The sequence below is a fragment of the Mastigoproctus giganteus genome, chromosome 8 (genome assembly GCF_048544385.1).
Source record: "Mastigoproctus giganteus isolate SK-2022 chromosome 8, ASM4854438v1, whole genome shotgun sequence".
Lineage (NCBI taxonomy): Eukaryota > Metazoa > Arthropoda > Arachnida > Uropygi > Thelyphonidae > Mastigoproctus > Mastigoproctus giganteus.
The window spans coordinates 203486744-203505513 of record NC_143582.1 but is presented as its reverse complement, the minus strand read 5'-3'; the positions used below and the strand labels follow the sequence as shown (position 1 = coordinate 203505513).

Here is an 18770-nt window from a genome sequence, read left to right as displayed (position 1 = left end):
CATAGTCACATAAATTTTCTTGTGATCAGATTGATATTCCATTATTTATTTTTTATTATTTTCAAATTATTGCATATATATATGCAATGATGTAGTCACAAAAGAACTGGATGCAGGGAATAACTTTGATATTATATATTTGGATTTTAGAAAGGCTTTTGATATGTTGCACATGGAAGACTACTGCACAAATTGGAACAGTGTGGCATTGGAGGCAAATTGCTGCTATGGATAAGGGGATGGTTGAGTGGCAGAAGACAGAGAGTGGTAATCAATGGACACTGCTCAACATGGAGTAATGTTATTAGTGGAGTTCCTCAGGGTTCAGTGTTGGGTCCGTTGTTGTTTTTGGTGTTTATGAATGATATTGATGATGGGATATCAAGTTTAATATCCAAGTTTGCAGATGATACAAAGGTTGACAGGGTTGTTAAAGACACTACTGACGCTATGCTGCTGCAACAGGATCTGGAAAGGTTGAACAGATGGGCTGAGAGGTGGCAAATGAAGTTTAACATTGACAAATGTAAAGTACTACATATGGGAAACAGTAACCCCAGAGCAACGTATCAACTCTGCGGTACTGCACTGACAGTGGTGGAGAATGAAAAGGACCTGGGGGTAATTGTGCAGGCAGATATGAAGTTCTCTGAGCAGTGCAGACGAGCTGTAAGAGTAGCTCATGGTGTCTTGTCAATGATATACAGGAATTTTTCTAGCAGGGATAAGGAGGTGATTATTCCCTTGTATAAGGCAATGGTTAGGCCACATCTTGAGTACTGTATACAGGTCTGGAGGCCTCATTTCAAGAAGGATGTAGAGCTGCTGGAACGGGTACAGAGAAGGGCAACAAGATTAGTGAATGGAACAAAGGGTTGCTCTTAAGAAGAAAGGCTTAAGTTTTGCAAATTACGGAGTCTGGAGACTAGGCACCGGCGAGGTGATCTGATAGAGGTGTATAAGGCTTTGAATGGTTTGAGCATGCTCAATGCCAATGGGATTCTTCATCTTGCTCAGAATAATCACCTCAGAGGGCATAAATTCAAATTGAGGAAGGATGGATGTCGGATAGATGTGCGGAAATTTGCCTTTGGCCAGCGGGTGGTTGGTTGGTTGGTGGAACCGACTTCCATCACTTGTTGAAGTTGATAGCCTAAACAAATTTAAAGCTCAACTGGACAGGTATTTTGAATGAACGGAGGGGTGAAATGGGAGTGGGGTTTTTTTTTTTTTTTTTTTGGCTGATGCTGAATAAGCTTGCTTTCTTGCATCATATGCCTCTACTAATGCTAATGCTAATGCTAAATGGGAAGCCTTCAGGGACTTAATTTTGGAAGCTACTAGGCTTTTCATTTCAACAAAGAATTTATTCATTTCAACTTTTCATTCCAACTATGTTCAAAATTTAGGCCTAAATAGATGTCAGATGAATTAATGAGGCTTGTGGCAGAGAAGAAAAATGTATGGGATGCATATAAAGTATCAGGTGACACAGAAGCCTATGGCAGGTATAAACTAGTCTATAATCAAGTCACAAAGGAGGTTAGGCAGGCGAAGGCAGATAACGAGAAATCTTTGGCAAAGGATGCAAAGAAAAACAGCAAAGAGTTCTTTACTAAAGTAACCTCTAGAAGGAAAGGAATGAATCAGATTGGACCACTTAACATAGATGGGTTGAATATTGATGATCATGCTCAGGTAGCTGATAAACTAAATGAGTATATTGCATCTACATTCACACATGAGGAGTTATTCAATGAGGGGAGTGCCAGACGTTTATCAAACGCTAACAGGGAGCTAAGTGATTTTGTAATAACTGAGAGTAAAGTGGAGGAGAAATTGTTGAAGTTAAACATAAGGGAGGCACTTGGGGTGGATGGGATCTATCCAGTTATATTAAAGGAGGCAGAAAAGGAAGTAAGCAAACCCTTAGCCATAATTATGAGAGCTTCCTTGGACTCAGGTGAGGTCCCGATGGACTGGAGGTGTGCAAATGTATCACCAATTCACAAAGGGGGTTCAAAAGGTGACACAAGTAACTATAGACCTGTTAATCTAACTTGTGTTCCGGGGAAAATGATGGAATTACTGGTTAAAGAAGCATTGCAGGATCATCTAGACAAGACTGCAGTAATAGTTAAGACACAGCATGAATTTGTTAAAGGGAGGTCTTGACTGACCAATTTGATTGGATACTATGATATGGTCACAAAGGAACTGAATGCCAAAAATAATTTTTGGTATCATATACTTGGATTTCAGGAAAGCTTTTGATACTGTTGCACATGAAAGACTGCTGTACAAATTGGAGAGATATGGCATTATGGGTAAGTTGCTACAATGGATAAAGAGATGGTTGAGTGGGAGACAACACAGAGTGTAAATCAGTGGACACTACTCTTCATGGATAAATGTTATTAGTGGAGTTCCCCAGGGTTTGGTGTTGGGCTCATTGTTGTTTTGTATATTTATCAGTGATATTGATGAAGGTATATTGGGTTTAATGTTCAAGTTTGCAGAGGATATAAAGGTTGGCAGGGTTGTTAACGACAGCAAAGACAGTATGCTACTCCAACTGGATCTAGATAAGTTGGGAAAGTGGGCTGAGAAGTGGCAACTGAAGTTTAACATTGACAAATGCAAAGTGCTGCATAAGGGTATCAATAACCTAAGAGAAATGTACCACCTCTGTGGTACTGCACTCAGGGAAGTGGAAAGTGAAAAAGACCTGGGGGTAATTGTGCAGTTAAATATGAAGTTTGCTGAGCAGTGCAGATGGGCTGCCAGGACAGGCCATGGAGTCTTGTCAATGATATATAGGAATTTTGCTAGCAGGGACAGGGAGGTGATCATCCCGTTATACAAGGCAATGGTCAGACCACACGTAGAGTACTGTGTACAGGTCTGGAGGCCTCATTTTAGGAAGGATGTAGAGTTGCTAGAACGAGTACAAAGAAGGGCAACAAGATTGGTGAGGGTAACAAAGTGGGTGCTCTTACCAAGAAAGGCTTAAGTTCTGCAAATTGCAGTGCCTGGAGAGTAGGCAGCTGCCTGGTGATCCGATTGAGGTGTCTAAGGCCTTGATTGGGTTGAGCAAGCTGAATACTGATGGGATTCTTCCTCTTGCTCTGACTAAGAACCTGAGGGGGGCACCGTTTCAAATTGTGGAAAGATAGTTGTAGAATAGATGTGTGGAAATTTGCCTTTAGCCAGCGAGTAGTTGATTGGTGGAACAGGCTTCCATCTTTTGTTGTGGAAGCTAATAGCCTGAATAAATTTAAGGTTGAGCCTAATTTATTAAAAAATTAGGCTCAGCCTTAAATTAAAGACAGATTAAAAAGCCTTAAATTAAAAAAAACTTCTCTAATAGAGATATGTGATCTTGTCTCGAAATCTGAGTTTCATCAAAGATAAGCAAGGGAGCAGAAGAATCATTTTTACAAAATATAAGACAGGACTTGAGTTTCAGGATTGAAATTGGATAAGTTAATTTTCCCCTTATGGAGAATTAACTGGAAATTGGCATTTAAGGAATTGGTAGTGGATATTAGATAAGTTGTAACTGTTTGTGCTAGGAAAGGTTTCTCATACTGGAAGGTGGAAATAAAATGTACTACCATCACCAAAACTATGGAAAGGATTTCCAATGCGTTGGAGAAGGTCATTAATATACAAAAGTGTGGGAAAAAGAATTAAACCTTGAGGAACACTGGCCTTAGCAGATAAATCAGAAGACAGATAGCCATCTACCATCACTCTCAGTCAGAGAGAAAATGGCATAATATTATATATTATATTATATTTTATATTATTATTAGCCATATGGTACAAGGAAGCCTGAGGCTTATGCTGCACCAGCCAAAAAAAATTCCCCAATTACCCTGAGAGAGAGAGAGTGAGAGAGAAAAGTAGAAAGGAATCACCAAGAAAGAGAAGAATGATGACATCCAGCTCAGGACCCTGGGTTTGCCAAGCCCATACTCACCAGATGTGAGCCCCCGGGGATAATAGAGGTAATAGAGGAACTGTAATAGTAGACAGATAATAAGAGGAACTGTAATGCTGTAATAGAGGAACTGGATGAAAAAAATAATTTTGACATCATGTACTTAGATTTCAGTAAAACTTTTGATGCTGTTCCCAATGAAAGACTGCTGTACAAATTGGAGCAGTGTGCATTGGATGTAAGTTACTGCTATGGATTGAGTGATTAAGTGATCAGAAACTGAGGGTGGTTATAAATGGACATTGCTCTTCTAGACCTAACATTATTAACAAAGTCCTTCAGGTTTCAGTGCTTTGCCTCTTAACCATTTTTAATATTCATTAATTTTGAGTTCCACCATCACACATGCGAGTTCTACCACCTCGATTAATGGTGGAACCTGCTGCAGCTATACGGAGAGCTTCCATCCACAAGGTGGTAGGAGTCGTGAATGCAGTCTAACACCTCAACGTTGAAACGTGGCTTATAATTAAGATGTTGTTCATTCCAAAATTGCTCCACAATGGCTGAGCTAATAACATCCCCCCACCCCCCGATAGCCCTTTCATGCTCTAATTTACGATCACAGAGGCTACATTTAGTTTTCCCAGTGTAATGCATCCTATACTCCAGCCACATAATACAATAAACCATGTTGGCACAATGTATTAAAGGGATCATTGGCTTAACTTTAGAAAGCATTGATTGCAATTTTATTGGTATAATAAAATTTTGTACAATTGTTACAATATTATTTCATTATGAATATACCCAGCACTCAGGGCCCTCTTTTCTAGTATTCTTTTCTTTAATAATTATCTGAACCTCTTCACTACCATTGCTCCTTGCCGTTGATATGTACAGCAAGCAATACTTTTTTTTTCCCCCATCAGGCTGACACTCTTCTAATTACATCTTGAAATGTGATAATTTTTAGATAAATATTTTCTCACCTCAGGGAGTGGATGATGCAAACTAGTCAAACTCCCATGATATTCTTCTGACTTAATATCTTGGTTTCTTTCAGTATGATGTGATAAAAATGAGGAGTACACCATGTAATCTGGGCAGCAGATTGTTAACATATATCCTGTCATCTCCCTACAAGTCATTTAATTGTAACTGCCAGGTGACCATTTTGAACATCTGCATTAGAGCATTCTGTAGATTAGCATTAGTAGAGGCATATGATGCAAGAAAGCAAGCTTATGCAGCATCAGCCAAAAAAAAAAACAAAAAACCACTTCCACTTCACCCCTCTGTTCTTTCGAAATACCTGTCCAGCTGAGCCTTAAACTTATTTAGGCTATCAACTTCCACGACAAGGGATGGAAGTCTGTTCCACCAACCAACCACCCACTGGCTAAAGGTAAATTTCCGCACGTCTATCCTACATCTGTCTTTCCTCAATTTGAATTTATGCCCCCTCAGGTGATTATTCTGAGCAAGAGGAAGAATCCCATCAGCATTGAGCATGCTCAAACCATTCAAGGCTTTATGCACCTCTATCAGATCACCTTGCTGGTGCCTAGTATCAAGACACTGTAATTTGCAAAACTTAAGCCTTTCTTCGTAAGAGTACCCCCTTTGTTCCATTCACTAATCTTGTTGCCCTTCTCTGTACTCGTTCCAGCAGCTCTACATCCTTCTTGAAATGAGGCCTCCAGACCTGTATATAGTACTCAAGGTGTGGCTTGACCATTGCCTTATACAAGGGAATAATCACCTCCTTATCCCTGCTAGCAAAATTCCTGTATATCATTGACAAGACACCATGAGCTACTCTTGCAGCCCGTCTGTACTGCTCAGAGAACTTCATATCTGCCTGAACAATTACCCCCAGGTCCTTTTCATTCTCTACCACTGTCAGTGTAGTACCACTCAGTTGATACGTTGCTCTGGGGTTACTGTTTCCCATATGTAGTACTTTACATTTGTCAATGTTAAACTTCATTTGCCACCTCTCAGCCCATCTGCTCAACCTTTCCAGATCCTGTTGCAGCAGCATAGTGTCAGTAGTGTCCTTGACAACCCTGCCAACCTTTGTATCGTCTGCAAACTTGGACATTAAGCTTGATATACCATCATCAATATCATTTATAAATACAGAAAACAATAATGGACCCAACACTGAACCCTGAGGGACTCCACTAATAACATTAGTCCACAATGAGCAGTGTCCATTGATTACCACTCTCTGTCTTCTCCCTCTCAACCACCCCTTTATCCATAGCAGCAGTTTGCCTCCAATGTCACACTGCTCCAATTTGTGCAGCAGTCTGCCATGTGCAACAGTATCAAAAGCCTTTCTAAGATCCAAGTATATAATATCAAAGTTATTCCCTGCATCCAGTTCTTTTGTGACTGCATCATAGTATCCAATCAAATTGGTCAGGCAAGACTTCCCCTTAACAAAACTATGCTGTGTCCGAGCTATAACTGAAGTCTTGTCTAGATGATCCTGCAGTGCTTCTTTAACCAGTGCCACCATTAATTATCCTGGAACAGAAGTTAAACTCACAGGTCTATAATTACTTGTGTCGGCCTTTCATCCTCCTTTGTGAATTGGGGTCACATTTGCACATCTCCAGTCTGTGGGTACCTCCCCTGAGTCCAAGGAAGCTCTCATAATTATAACTAAGGGTTTGTTTACTTCCTTTGCTGCCTCCTTTAATATAACTGGATAGATCCCATCCACTCCAGGTGCCTTTCTTGTATTTACCTTCAACAATTTCTCCTCCACTTTACTCTCAGTTATTACAAGATTTTCAGTGGTGTCTCCATAGCCAGGTGGGAAGGAGCAGCAGTGCGTAGCACATGCTTCTTGATTATACCGGGGTTCGAGCCCGTCACCACCAAATACGGAGGATGCGGAAAGGTCAGGAAATGACCACCGCATATCCCGGAGCAATATGGCCTTAGTTGCTAATGCTCCTAAAAACCAAATAACTAACTAACTAACAAGATTCTCAAGCTTACTGCCAGAGTTGAATACACCTCGGGCATTCCCCTCGCTGAATAACTCCTCATGTGTGAATGTCGATGCAAAATATTCATTTAGTTTGTTAGCTACCTGAGCAGGATCATCAACAGTTGACCCATCGATATCAAGTGGAGGAATTCTGATTCATCCTCTTCCTTCTAGAGTTTACATAAGTAAAGAACTCTTTGCTGTTTTCTTTGCATCCCTTGCCAAAGATTTCTCGTAATCTGCCTTTGCCTGCCTAACCTCCTTTGTAACTTGGTTACAGATCAACTTGTATATATCATAGGCTTCTCTGTCAAGTGTTAATTTATATGTATCCCATGCATTTTTCTTCTGTCATATGTCTCAGTTCATTTGACATCCATTTAGGCCTAAACCTTGAACATTATTTCTTAGTTGGTATGTAAAGCCTAGTAGCTTCCAAGATAAGTTCTTTGAATGCTTCCCATTTTGAATTTGCTGTTGGTAACATCTTGAGTTGGTCCCACTGTATAGAATTTAAATATTGTCTCAGACCATCGTAGTCTCCTTTATGAAAGCAATAACCCTTCCCTTTACCCCTGATGGTAGTTACCTCTTTGAGTAAATCCCACTTCAGCAAACTGTGATCACTGCCACCTAGTGGTTCCTTTATCTGCCTGCAGATTCTTAATGCATGAAGAATCACTACTGATAATCAAATCAAGAGTATTACTCCCTCTAGTTGCCTCCCGAACATGCTGATGTAGAAAACAATCATCCAATAAATCCACAAAAGCCTTGCTAGTGTGTGAGTGACCAACCCACAAATTCCAGTCAATATCTGGGAAATTAAAATCCCCCATTATAAGACTCTCTGATGTACTGGCCCACTCTATTTCCTTGTACAGTTTCTTATTATACTCATCAGAGTCATTAAGCCTATAGCACACTCGTACTCTCAATTTTGATCTCCCAATGCTTATGTCACACCAAACTGACTCGACACTGCACCGTCCAGCGATGTCGACTGGCTTCACTTCCTTGGATTTTGTGTTTCTTAACTAATAGCATAACCCTACCTCCCTTCCTATCCTGTCTATCCTTTCTGTAGACGTTGTACTCCCCAAATTCCAGTTCTGCATCCCTTATATCTGTGCGACACCACATCTGTGATATCCAAACAATATCCGCCTTTGATGCTTTGAGCAATACCTCAAATTCATCAAATTTATTTACCCAACTCCTAGCACTGGTGTACACGCAAGTATACATGCACCTATTTCTATTCTTAGCTACCCTAACACAACCCATTGTTTACTTGTACCACAATGACTCCCAGCAGTCTCTGAAATATCCTGCATCTTGTTTTTCAGGCTTCTGCTCATTCCAATAGAAGCAGTGCAAGAATTACTTTCACCTCTCCCAGTGGCTACTGTTAATCTATTAGTCTTTGTATCCCCCCAAGCTAGCAGTATTCCGACCCACCTAACCCTGCCTCGATAGCATCAGCAAATATTCTTGCACCCTTTCTATTTAAGTGTATCCCATCCCTGTAGAAGCAGTCTCTCCTGTTAACAATACAGACCAGGTTGAAAAAAATTCTACCTCTTGAGCTCTGCACAATCTTTCCAGGGCCGAATTGATCGACAAGGCTCTCATCATATACTCCCTCCTATTGTGTCTGTGCTGAATTGCAAACATTTTCAAATTCAACCCTAATTCACGGCTTTTTTTCAACAGTGACCTGTACTTGTTAAGTAATTCTGCCGGTCTCCTACTCTTGATATCATTAGTGCCAATGTGTACAACTATATCACATTTTGTGCCTTTAAAAGATGATATCCGCTCTACAATACATAATTGTGTAGAGCGTACACAGGTATCATTGAAAAGTTGGTAATCAGAACTATTGTGACTGTCTATAAAATACATTGTGTGCCCACTCATCAATTTTTTTTATCTATCAGCTAGAGGATTAGCAGTTAATATCAGCATTTTTTAAAGATGGTAATTAATTATATTAACTTTATGTTAATCCTTAAATTAATTCTCTAGATTTACTAATAGAATGAGTTAAGTGTCGAAGCATCTTTGTTTTGACATTTAAGTTGTTCCATTTTAAAACAATTTTTGCAATGTTATTGGAGTGTGTGTGTGTGTGTGTGTGTGTGTGTGTGTGTGTGTGTGTGTGTGTGTGTGTGTGTGTGTGTGTGTGTGTGTGTGTGTGTGTGTGTGTGTGTGTGTGTTTATTCCTTGAACTGTTTTCAATATAAATAATTATCCTGTTAGAACAATCCAAGTCCTGCCAGAAAGTTTAGTCACTGGAGCACTTAATGCTGCTGCAACTGTGTATAATACAGCTTATGCAGTGATTTCAAGTATACAGATTAAGCCTGAGGTTGGTATTAAAAAGCTTTACTGGTATCATAACTGCTAATAATTATCTTTTATTCCTTAGGAAAGTGTTATATATTTTTTAATGAAATGCCCTTTTTATAAACTAACAAAATTTTTGAATTTTCATTGAATAATTGATAAATAGAAGAATTTAATACTTCAGATGATAAAAACAAATGCTATGTGGATTTGTTATATAAAATGCACAGATTTTACTAGGAATAACAACTAAATCTGATTTGATAAATTTGATTGTATATCTGCATGGAGTAATTTGTATTGATATCATTTACTACAAGAGGTTATCAGAAAAGATTGCAATTAATTGTACTACACAAAATGCAAAATGATTATTAGTGAAAACTATATATATTTAAACCTATTGGTTAATGACTTGGCACACATGGGCTTAGTCACCCTTGCGCCATAAAAACTGAAATCAAATCAAAACCTATCAGTTATTTGTCTCCTAACTTTTGTTTTGTCTTCTTGTCTGCAATAATTTTTTTAAAATCAACATCAAATTCAAAGATAATGTACCAACAAGCAAAGTAATTAACAAATAGCAAGCTGAACAAAACTCCAGCAGAAACATTAGAACTTTTGCAAAATGCTTGTAAGGAATCTGCTGCACCCAGATCCAGTATATTTTAGATGTATTTTATCTTTGAATACAGATAAATTATAATCAGAAAACTTGCAAAGTCTTTGAATATTAGTTATTAGAGTGCACAACACATTTTAAAAGAATGTTTAGGAATGATACATACTCAATTAAGTTGTATCCCTCAACTCATTTCTTGTAAACAAAGACAGGTTGGAGATGACAGCATCTCTGTTTACCTTAAGTAATGAGTGAGGATGAGTTCTGGATCCACTGCTATGATCCTGGTTCAAAACTACAGACAGCAGTGGATTCTTATGCACTTGCAAATACTACATGGTCCGTGAAGCCTACTGAAAAGCATATTATCATCATCTTTGTTTGATGTGAAAGGCATTATTTATGCTCACATGGTGTAAAAACATACTGTGTCTGGACAGTATTACAATGAAGTTCTAAAGAAATTGAATCATAAATTTGACCAAAAAAGACCTGATTTTGAAAACACCCAGATGGCTACTACATCATGATAATGAATTGCACCCAGCCTTAACTGTTGAGGAATCACTACCAAGCATCAAAACAGTCACCTCCCCACTCCTCATAGTTCAAGTCCCCTTAAGATATCCCATGATACCCCCACTCCTTAAGATACCCCATATGACTTTTTTCTATTTTTTAAGATCAAGGTATACTAAAAGGTTGCCATTTTCCATTGGACCCTTAGCTAATAAATTTCCCTAGGTATCTTAAACAAGACCCCCCCCAAATATTTAAAAAATAGGTGAAGAAGTGAGAACTATTGAACTAGCTGGGGTTTTTTGAAAAGGAAATAACCATTAGAAATGTAATAAAACATTTTTTATTTTTAATTTAATTTGTTTCAATCTTTTTTATCACCCCTCGTAGCACATTGGATATGACTGCTTTTTTGCCCACTATGTGAAAAAAAAAAAGTCCTGAATTTGTTTCTTATTGGGATGAGTAAATATGGACAGAATTTTTATTGAGTTTTTATTCAAGCTTAGGTAGCAGGTCTTAAGTAATGGTTTCAAGTTGTCTCCTTCCAGTAACTTTCATCCTACAAACAGCAGAACCTTAGATTACACAAATTTATACACATGATATGCTTACACCTTATCTTAGCTGCCTTTGCACTTATTAAAAAATTTCCTTTTGATGGAGGAAATATAATTGTATACTGTAGAATTCTTTCTTTCTTTTTTTTTGAACATGCAGTATTGACTTAGGTAAAATGTATATAATCAGGTTTTTTTTTTTTTTTTTTTTTACTTCTATAACAATGTACATTTAAGCTATGGGAAATGGACTGTTAGAAGTAGAGATCAAGGTATGAAAGTTGAAGTTTTAAAATTAATATAAGTTAGGTTTTGTTTAAAAAAAAAGTGACTGGCTTGCTAAAAAGGACTCATAGTATAATAAACCTTACGTCCTATTTATTGTTGTGAGCCTGATTTCTTTCTCTGTATTTTGTTGATAGCATTTGGTAACAATTAGTGTGATATTGAAGACAGACAGTTATGTGTCAAAAAAAATCAACCCCAGGGGCTCACATCTGGTGAGTATGGGCTTGGCACACCCAGAGTCCTGAGCTGGATATCATCATTCTTCTTTTTCTTGGTGATTCCCTGCTATTTCTCTCTCTCTCTCTCTCTCTGGGTAATTCAGAAAAAAATTTTTTTTTGTTTTTTTTTGGCTGTAACAGCATAAGCCGCAGGCTTCCTTGCACTATATGGCTAATAATAATAATAATAATGTATATTAAAAAACAGGAGAAGAGCAGTAACTGAAAAAAAAAAGAAAGTTTTTTGTAGTAGGAATCGTGTATTGTTTAGCTTATCTGTAAACAGAAGCCGTCCCAGGATTTCACTCAGCAGGTTTTGCTGAGTTAAAGTTTGTTAAAATATACTAAATGAGCATGTAGTAGTAGTAGCAATAATAGTGGCATGTGATGCAAGAAAAAAAGTGTATGAGCTTATGCAGCATCAGCCAAAAAAAAAAAAAAAATTACAAAACAAATCCCTCTAAATGTTTGTCCAGTTCCTCCTTAAATTTATTTAACCTATCAACTTCCACAATGACAGATGGGAGTTTGTTCCAGGATTAACCACCCGCTGGCTAAAGGCAGATTTCCGCACATATATTCTACATCTGTATTTCCTCAATTTGAATTTATGCCCCCTTAGGTTTGTAATCTGAAAAAAGTGGAAGAATCCCATCAGAATTCAGCATGCTCAACCCATTCAAGGCCTTATACACCTCAATCAGATCACCTCGCAGGTGCCTAGTCTCCAGCCACTGCAATTTGCAGAACTTAAGCCTCTCTTGGTAAGAGGATCACTTCATTCCCGTCACCAATCTTGTTGCCCTTCTCTGTACACGCTCAAGCAAATCTACATTCCTCCTAAAATGAGGCCTCCAGACCTGTACGCAGTACTCAAGTCGTGGCCTAACCATTGCCTTATACAGGGGGACTATCACCTCCTTTTCCCTGCTAGCAAAATTCCTATATATCATTGACAAAACCCCATGACCTGCCCTGGCAGCCTGTCTGCATTGCTCAGAAAACTTCATATCTGACTGCACAATTACTCCCAGGTCTTTTTCATTTTCTACCACCACAGAGTTGGTGTAGTACCACAGAGTTGGTACGTTTCTCTGGGCTTACTTCTACCCATATGCAGTACTTTGCATTTGGCAATGTTAAACTTCAGTTGCCACTTCTCAGCCCATCTGCCCAAATTTTCTAGATCCTGTGACAGTAGTACACTGCCATTACTGTCATTAACAACCCTGCCAACCTTTGTACCATCTGCAAACTTCGACACTAAGCCTAATATGCCTTCATCAATATCATTGATAAATATACAGAACAACAGTGGACCCAACACCGAACCCTGCTGGACTCCACTAATAACATTAGTCCATGAAGAGCGGCACCCATTGATTACCACCCTCTGTCTTCTCCCATTCAACCATCCTTTTATCCTTTGTAGCAATTTACCCTTAATACCATTCTGCTCCAATTTGTACAGTAGTCTTCCAGGTGCAACAGCGTCAAAAGCTTTCCTGAAATCCAAGTACGTGATATCAAAATTATTTTTTGCATCCAGTTCCTTTGTAACCACATCATAATAACCAATCAAATTTGTCAGACAAGACTTTCCCTTAGCAAACCCATGCTGTGTCTGAATTATTGCTGCAATCTTGTCTAGATGATCCTGCAATGCATCTTTAACTAGTGACTCCATTATTTTACCTGGAATAGAAGGTAAACTAACCGGTCTGTAATTACTCGTGTCACCCTTTGATCCCCCTTTGTGAATTGGGGATACACTTGCACATCTCCAGTCTGTGGGGACCTTCCCTGAGTCCAAGGATGCTCTCATAATTATGGCTAAGGGTTTGCTTACTTCTTTTGCCGCCTCCTTTAATATAACTGGATAGATCACATCCACCCCAGGTGCCTTTCTTATGTTTAACTTTAACAATTTCTCCTCCTCTTTGCTCTCATTTATTACAAAATCATTAAGCACCCTGCTATTTGTGAAGCCACTTGTTACATTATAGGTTATCATCAGCTCCTTTGGCTTCATTGGACTCCTTTTCTTCATAACGAAATAATATTATATCAACCAGCAAACTGTTTATAAAATCATTGTATACATATAAAACCTTATGAAAAGCTTTCAATGCTTCTCATAAGATTTTATTAGAAGTCTTGGAAGAAATGAAAGGGAATTTTTTTATTAATTGCATAAAAGGAACAGTGCAGAAAGTTACCTTAATAATCCTTCTTCATATATAAAGACGTGCTATGCTATTCTTTTTAGACTCTCATTGTGTGTCTTAATGTTGATTACACTGGTGTAAAAAACTTAAGGACCAACACTATTTCTAAAGGTTACAACCACAAAATCTTTACTTAAGGTACTCTTTACCGATGAGAGTAGATTCAAACTAAGCAGCGATTCTGGACATCAGCTAATCTGGCAAGAGGTTGGCACACTATCACCCCACAAACATCACTGAAAGGGATCAATATGGCAGTCGAGGTGTTCTTGTCTGGAGAGGTGTTATCTTTGATGGATGTACACAACTCCAGATACTGGAAGGCGGTACTGTAACCGATGCACGCTACTGTACTGAGGTAATCCTTCCCCATGTGCATCTGTTCCGAGGTGTCATTGGTCCAGAGTTCGTGTTTATGGACGATAATGCCACACCTCATTGCACTGCAGCTGTTGATATACTTTTGGAAAGTGAGGATATTGTTCGTATGGATTGGCGTGCCTGTTCTTCCGATCTAAATCCCATCGAACACGTATGGGATGCCCTGGGGAGATGCCTAGCAGCATGTCCACCAGCTGAAGATGACACTGACAGAGGAATGGATGATGTTACCGCAAGAACTTATCAACAACATTGTTCTAAGTATGGACAGGCGGTGCAAAGTCTGCATCAACATTAGGGGTGACCATATCTCCTACTGAGGACCACCTCTTCCCTTTGTTTCATCTTTGGCAGTGATGCATCTGTATCATGGCAGCCAGTGCTATGTTGTCATTTTTGAATAAAGTCCCTCTGTACCGTTTTGTTTCCATTGTTGTGTCGATGTTATTTCCTTCATAATTTCTGTACCTCACGAGGTTCCTTTGGCATGCTTTTCCCATATCCAGGCCACTTCTACGAGAACCTACAGGTGAAAATCTGACTGGTCCTTAAATTTTGCACACCAGTGTAGTATTGGCATATGGTGCAAGAAAGCAATCTTACAGTATCAACCAAAAAAAAAAAAAAAAACCCAATTCATCTATCCATCCCCTCCAATAGTTTGTCTAGTTCTTGAATTTATTCAAACTATTCACTTCCACAACAACCACGTCTTTTTAATTTTCCCCTACCATGAGTGTAGTATTTCACAGTTTGTACTGGTTTTAAGACAGTGCCTTAGATATGTCCAGTGCCTTATGCTGCAGCTGAGGCTTTGGAATCACCTTGCTCTCTTACTTTGCTTCTTCTATTACTTTCACCTCACTTATTTTTGAGATTGTTAAAACCCTCTCCTCCCACATCATGTACCAAACTCACAGTCCTCTACAGCATTTCTTTTACTAACAAGTTGCCTTTCAGGTTTTTTGTTGTATCAGCCAACAGCTTCCTCCACCACGTATTCCATGTTAATGGTTTGATTTCATCTAGAAATTATTTCATACAGCGGGCGCCTCCGTAGCCAGGTGGGAAGGAGCAGCAGTGCGTAGCACATGCTTCTTGATTAGACCGGGGTTCGAGCCCGTCACCACCAAATACGGAGTATGCGGAAAGGTCAAGGAATGACCACCGCATATCCCGGAGCAATATGGCCTTAGTTGCTAATGCTCCTAAAAACCAAATAACGATTTCATACAGCACTCTCCCATTGAATTACATTCAAATTGACTGGTCCCCCAAACAGTACTATAAGTGGGACCCACTTCCTTTCATAGGCTATTTTTCATTTTTTATTGATTAGTATTAGTAATGGCCACATGGTGCAAGAAAGCCTATGGCTTACGCTGCACCAGCCAAAAAAAAAAAAAAAAAAACTCCGAATAAATTAATGATATAAAAAAAAAAGAAACCTAATTATTAATAAAAGAAATGGAAATTAAACCTCTCATCCTATGTGTTTCCCTCACCCGAAGTTACTATCCAGATGTCCTTTGAATTTCCCCAAACTGTCAGCTCTACCACCCATGTAAGCAACTTATTCCAGTAATTTATTATAATCTTGAAAATTTCGTCATTCATTTTACTGATGCCTCTCAGAGCCTTAAACACCTCAATCAAATCTCCTCTAAGGTGTCTAGTTTCCAAACTCTGCAACCCACATATTCGAAGTCTTTCTTCATAAGGACGCCCTTTTGCCGATCTCACCAGGCGAGTTACCCGTCTTTGCACACTTTCAAGAAGCTCGATGTCTTTCTTTAGGTGCGGTCTCCATACTTGAACACAGTATTCCAAGTGTGGTCTAACAAAAGCCTTATATAATGGGATTATCACGTCCTTATCTCTACTTGCAAAAGTTCAATTGATCATCGATAGGACACCATGGGCCTTCCTTGCAACCTGTTTACAATGCTCAGAAAATTTCATGTCTGACTGTATCGTAACACCCAAGTCCCTTTCCTCCAGTACTAGGTTTACTTACACTTTGTTGGATTAAAGCATAACTGCCATTTTTCTGACCATTCCTGAAGTCTATCTAGGTCTATGTAGAAGCTCAGCTTGACACTGAACATTAACTACTCTACCAATTTTAACATCATCTGCAAATTTAGACATCACGTCCTCTATCCCTTCATCAATGTCATTTATGAAAATTAAAAACAACAGTGGTCGTAATACTGATCCTTGGGGAACCCCACTTCTTACATCAACCCAATCTGAGGAATAGCCATTTATCATAACCCTCTGTCTCCTGGGCCGACCGGGCTAGCCGAGTGGGTAAAGTAAAGTACTGCAAAAACCTTGGGAGGTGCAATATGGCCACAGAAGCCGATGCGCCAACAACTACCAAATCAAAAAAAAAAAAAAAAAAAATCTGTCTCCTGCCCTAAGCCATCCTGCTATCCATCTAAGGATTTTCCTAGTGATTCCAACCTCTTCCAGCATATAAAGCAACCGCTCAATGTGACTGAGTCAAAAGCTTTGCTGAAATCTAAATTAACAATGTCGAAATTATTCCCTAAATCCAGCTCATGAGTGACCCTTTCAAAATAGCGAACCAGATTTGTTAAACATGATTTTCCCTTTACAAAACCATGCTGAGTATCTTTGAGAATTTCAATTCTATCCAAATGATCCTGAATTCCACCCTTGATCATTGCCTCCATGATTTTCCCTACCACTGAAGTCAGACTGACAGGTCGTTAATTTCCCACTTCACTCTTAGAACCACCCTTTTGTATGGGAGATACATTGGCACTTTTCCAATCCGACGGAATCTCCCCAGAGTCTAGTGATGCTTGCATGATTAGCCTCAATGGTTCAATGCACTCACTTGCCGCCTCCCTTAAGATTATAGGGTATATTCCATCAACTCCAGGAGCCTTACTGGTCTGTAGGCTCGAAAGTTTTTTCATTAAATAATCTTGCAAAATTTCAATATCATTAATTACATATTTTTCAACTAGCTCCCACAATTTCCCATTGCCACAAAAGGTTTTTCATTTGTAAATATCGATGCAAAATAACTGTTGAGTTCGTCTGCAACAGCAGCTGGTGTATTTAATACTATCCCCTTTCCCTTATGTAAAGGTCTGTTCTGGTTTGTTCTGCTCTTCTTAGCATTTATATATGTGACGAATTCCTTATCCCCCCCCTTCTTTGCTCTGTTTGCTAGTGATTTCTCATAAACTGCCTTTGCCTGTCGAACCTTTTCTGTGGCTCTATTACAGATCATCTTGTAGTTGTTATAGGCTTCAATACTTTTTATTGCTCTGTAACTTTTCTATGCCACCTTTTTCTGCTCAAGTAATGTGGCAACTTCACTATTCATCCAACTTGGAACCCTCCTCGTGGAGTATTTTTTTTTTTAATGGTAAATACGCATTCAAGGCGTCTGTGATCAATGTTTTAAAAGCATACCACAGTTTAATTGTATTCATTCTCTGTGCAATATCTACCCAGTTAATAGGGGCATGTAGCACCTTAAGGTATCGTAATTTCCTTTTCTGAAATTATAACCCATTCCTTTGCCTTTTACTACTACTACCTCTCTCTTCATCATCCACCGTAGAACTCCGTGATCACTTCCTGCTCCTGTTCCTCTACTGTCAGCCCTGTTATGTCGTCTGATTCATGGGTGATGATGAGGTCTAAGATATTCTTTTCTCTAGTACCTTCCCTGACATGTTGATACAAATAACAGTTGTCTAGTTGATTTAAAAATTTTGTTTCCCATGTTGAGTTTCCTTTCCATTTACTCCAATCAATTAGAGGCAAATTGAAATCACCCATAATAAGACATTGACGCTTACTTGCCCATTCCATTTGCATGTAGAGGCTTTCGTCATAATCTTCACAATCACCTGGTCTGTAGATTACTCCTACTCGCATTATACCTTTGTTTCCAACTATCTCACACCATACAGATTCTATACTAGCACGTGAAACATCTGAATCCGGGAGAGCTATCGTCGCACTCAGGCTGCTTCTGATAAGAAGCATTACCCCACCAACATCTTCTGTCTACCCTATTCTTCCTAAATACATTATACAAGCCGTACTGAAACACATCACCACCTATTTTCGGGTGACACCACATTTCCGTAAGCCCTATTATGTCCACGTTACTTGATATGTAAGTAGATAACATTGATTTTTTTTTTAGCCTTTTTTTGGATATTTATGAAGTAATGGTTTATATTTAAGTTAGCAAGTGTACTTATGAAATAATTTTTTTGGTGACTTCGACCTTTCTGAATGCTGTTAAAAGAAGGAAAATTTTTTTAATTAATTAAATTTTAGTTTAACAATTAGTTTAATTGTATTAAACTAAATATATCTTGAGTGTTATGTATATACATGTTAATGATAAATGTGCTAATAATATAATAAAATGATGTCATTAATGAAATATATCAATGCCATATTGAAACACACACACAATACTGATTACTGTATCACAAAGGAAAGTAAACTAACAGTGTTGAAAAATAAAAAGTATAATATAATTAATTAAATGGTTACTGTTTCAAACACAGTATATTGTAATATTTGAAACAGCTTAAATATGCTTTTCTGCATTAACTTTTGCAGTCAATGGTGACAGC

The 18770-nt window shown here is 38.6% G+C and overlaps 1 protein-coding gene across 3 annotated transcripts in view; it reads left to right on the top strand.

The window, feature by feature from the left end:
- The window catches only part of LOC150082208 (uncharacterized), a 285622-nt gene that overhangs the window by 259728 nt on the left and 7124 nt on the right, over window positions 1-18770 (top strand). For all 3 annotated transcript variants that reach the window (XM_090379171.1, XM_090379172.1, XM_090379169.1), the window contains one exon: window positions 9222-9330. In XM_090379171.1, coding sequence (XP_090235297.1) covers window positions 9222-9330 — 109 coding nt within the window. The remainder of the gene's footprint in view (window positions 1-9221; window positions 9331-18770) is intronic.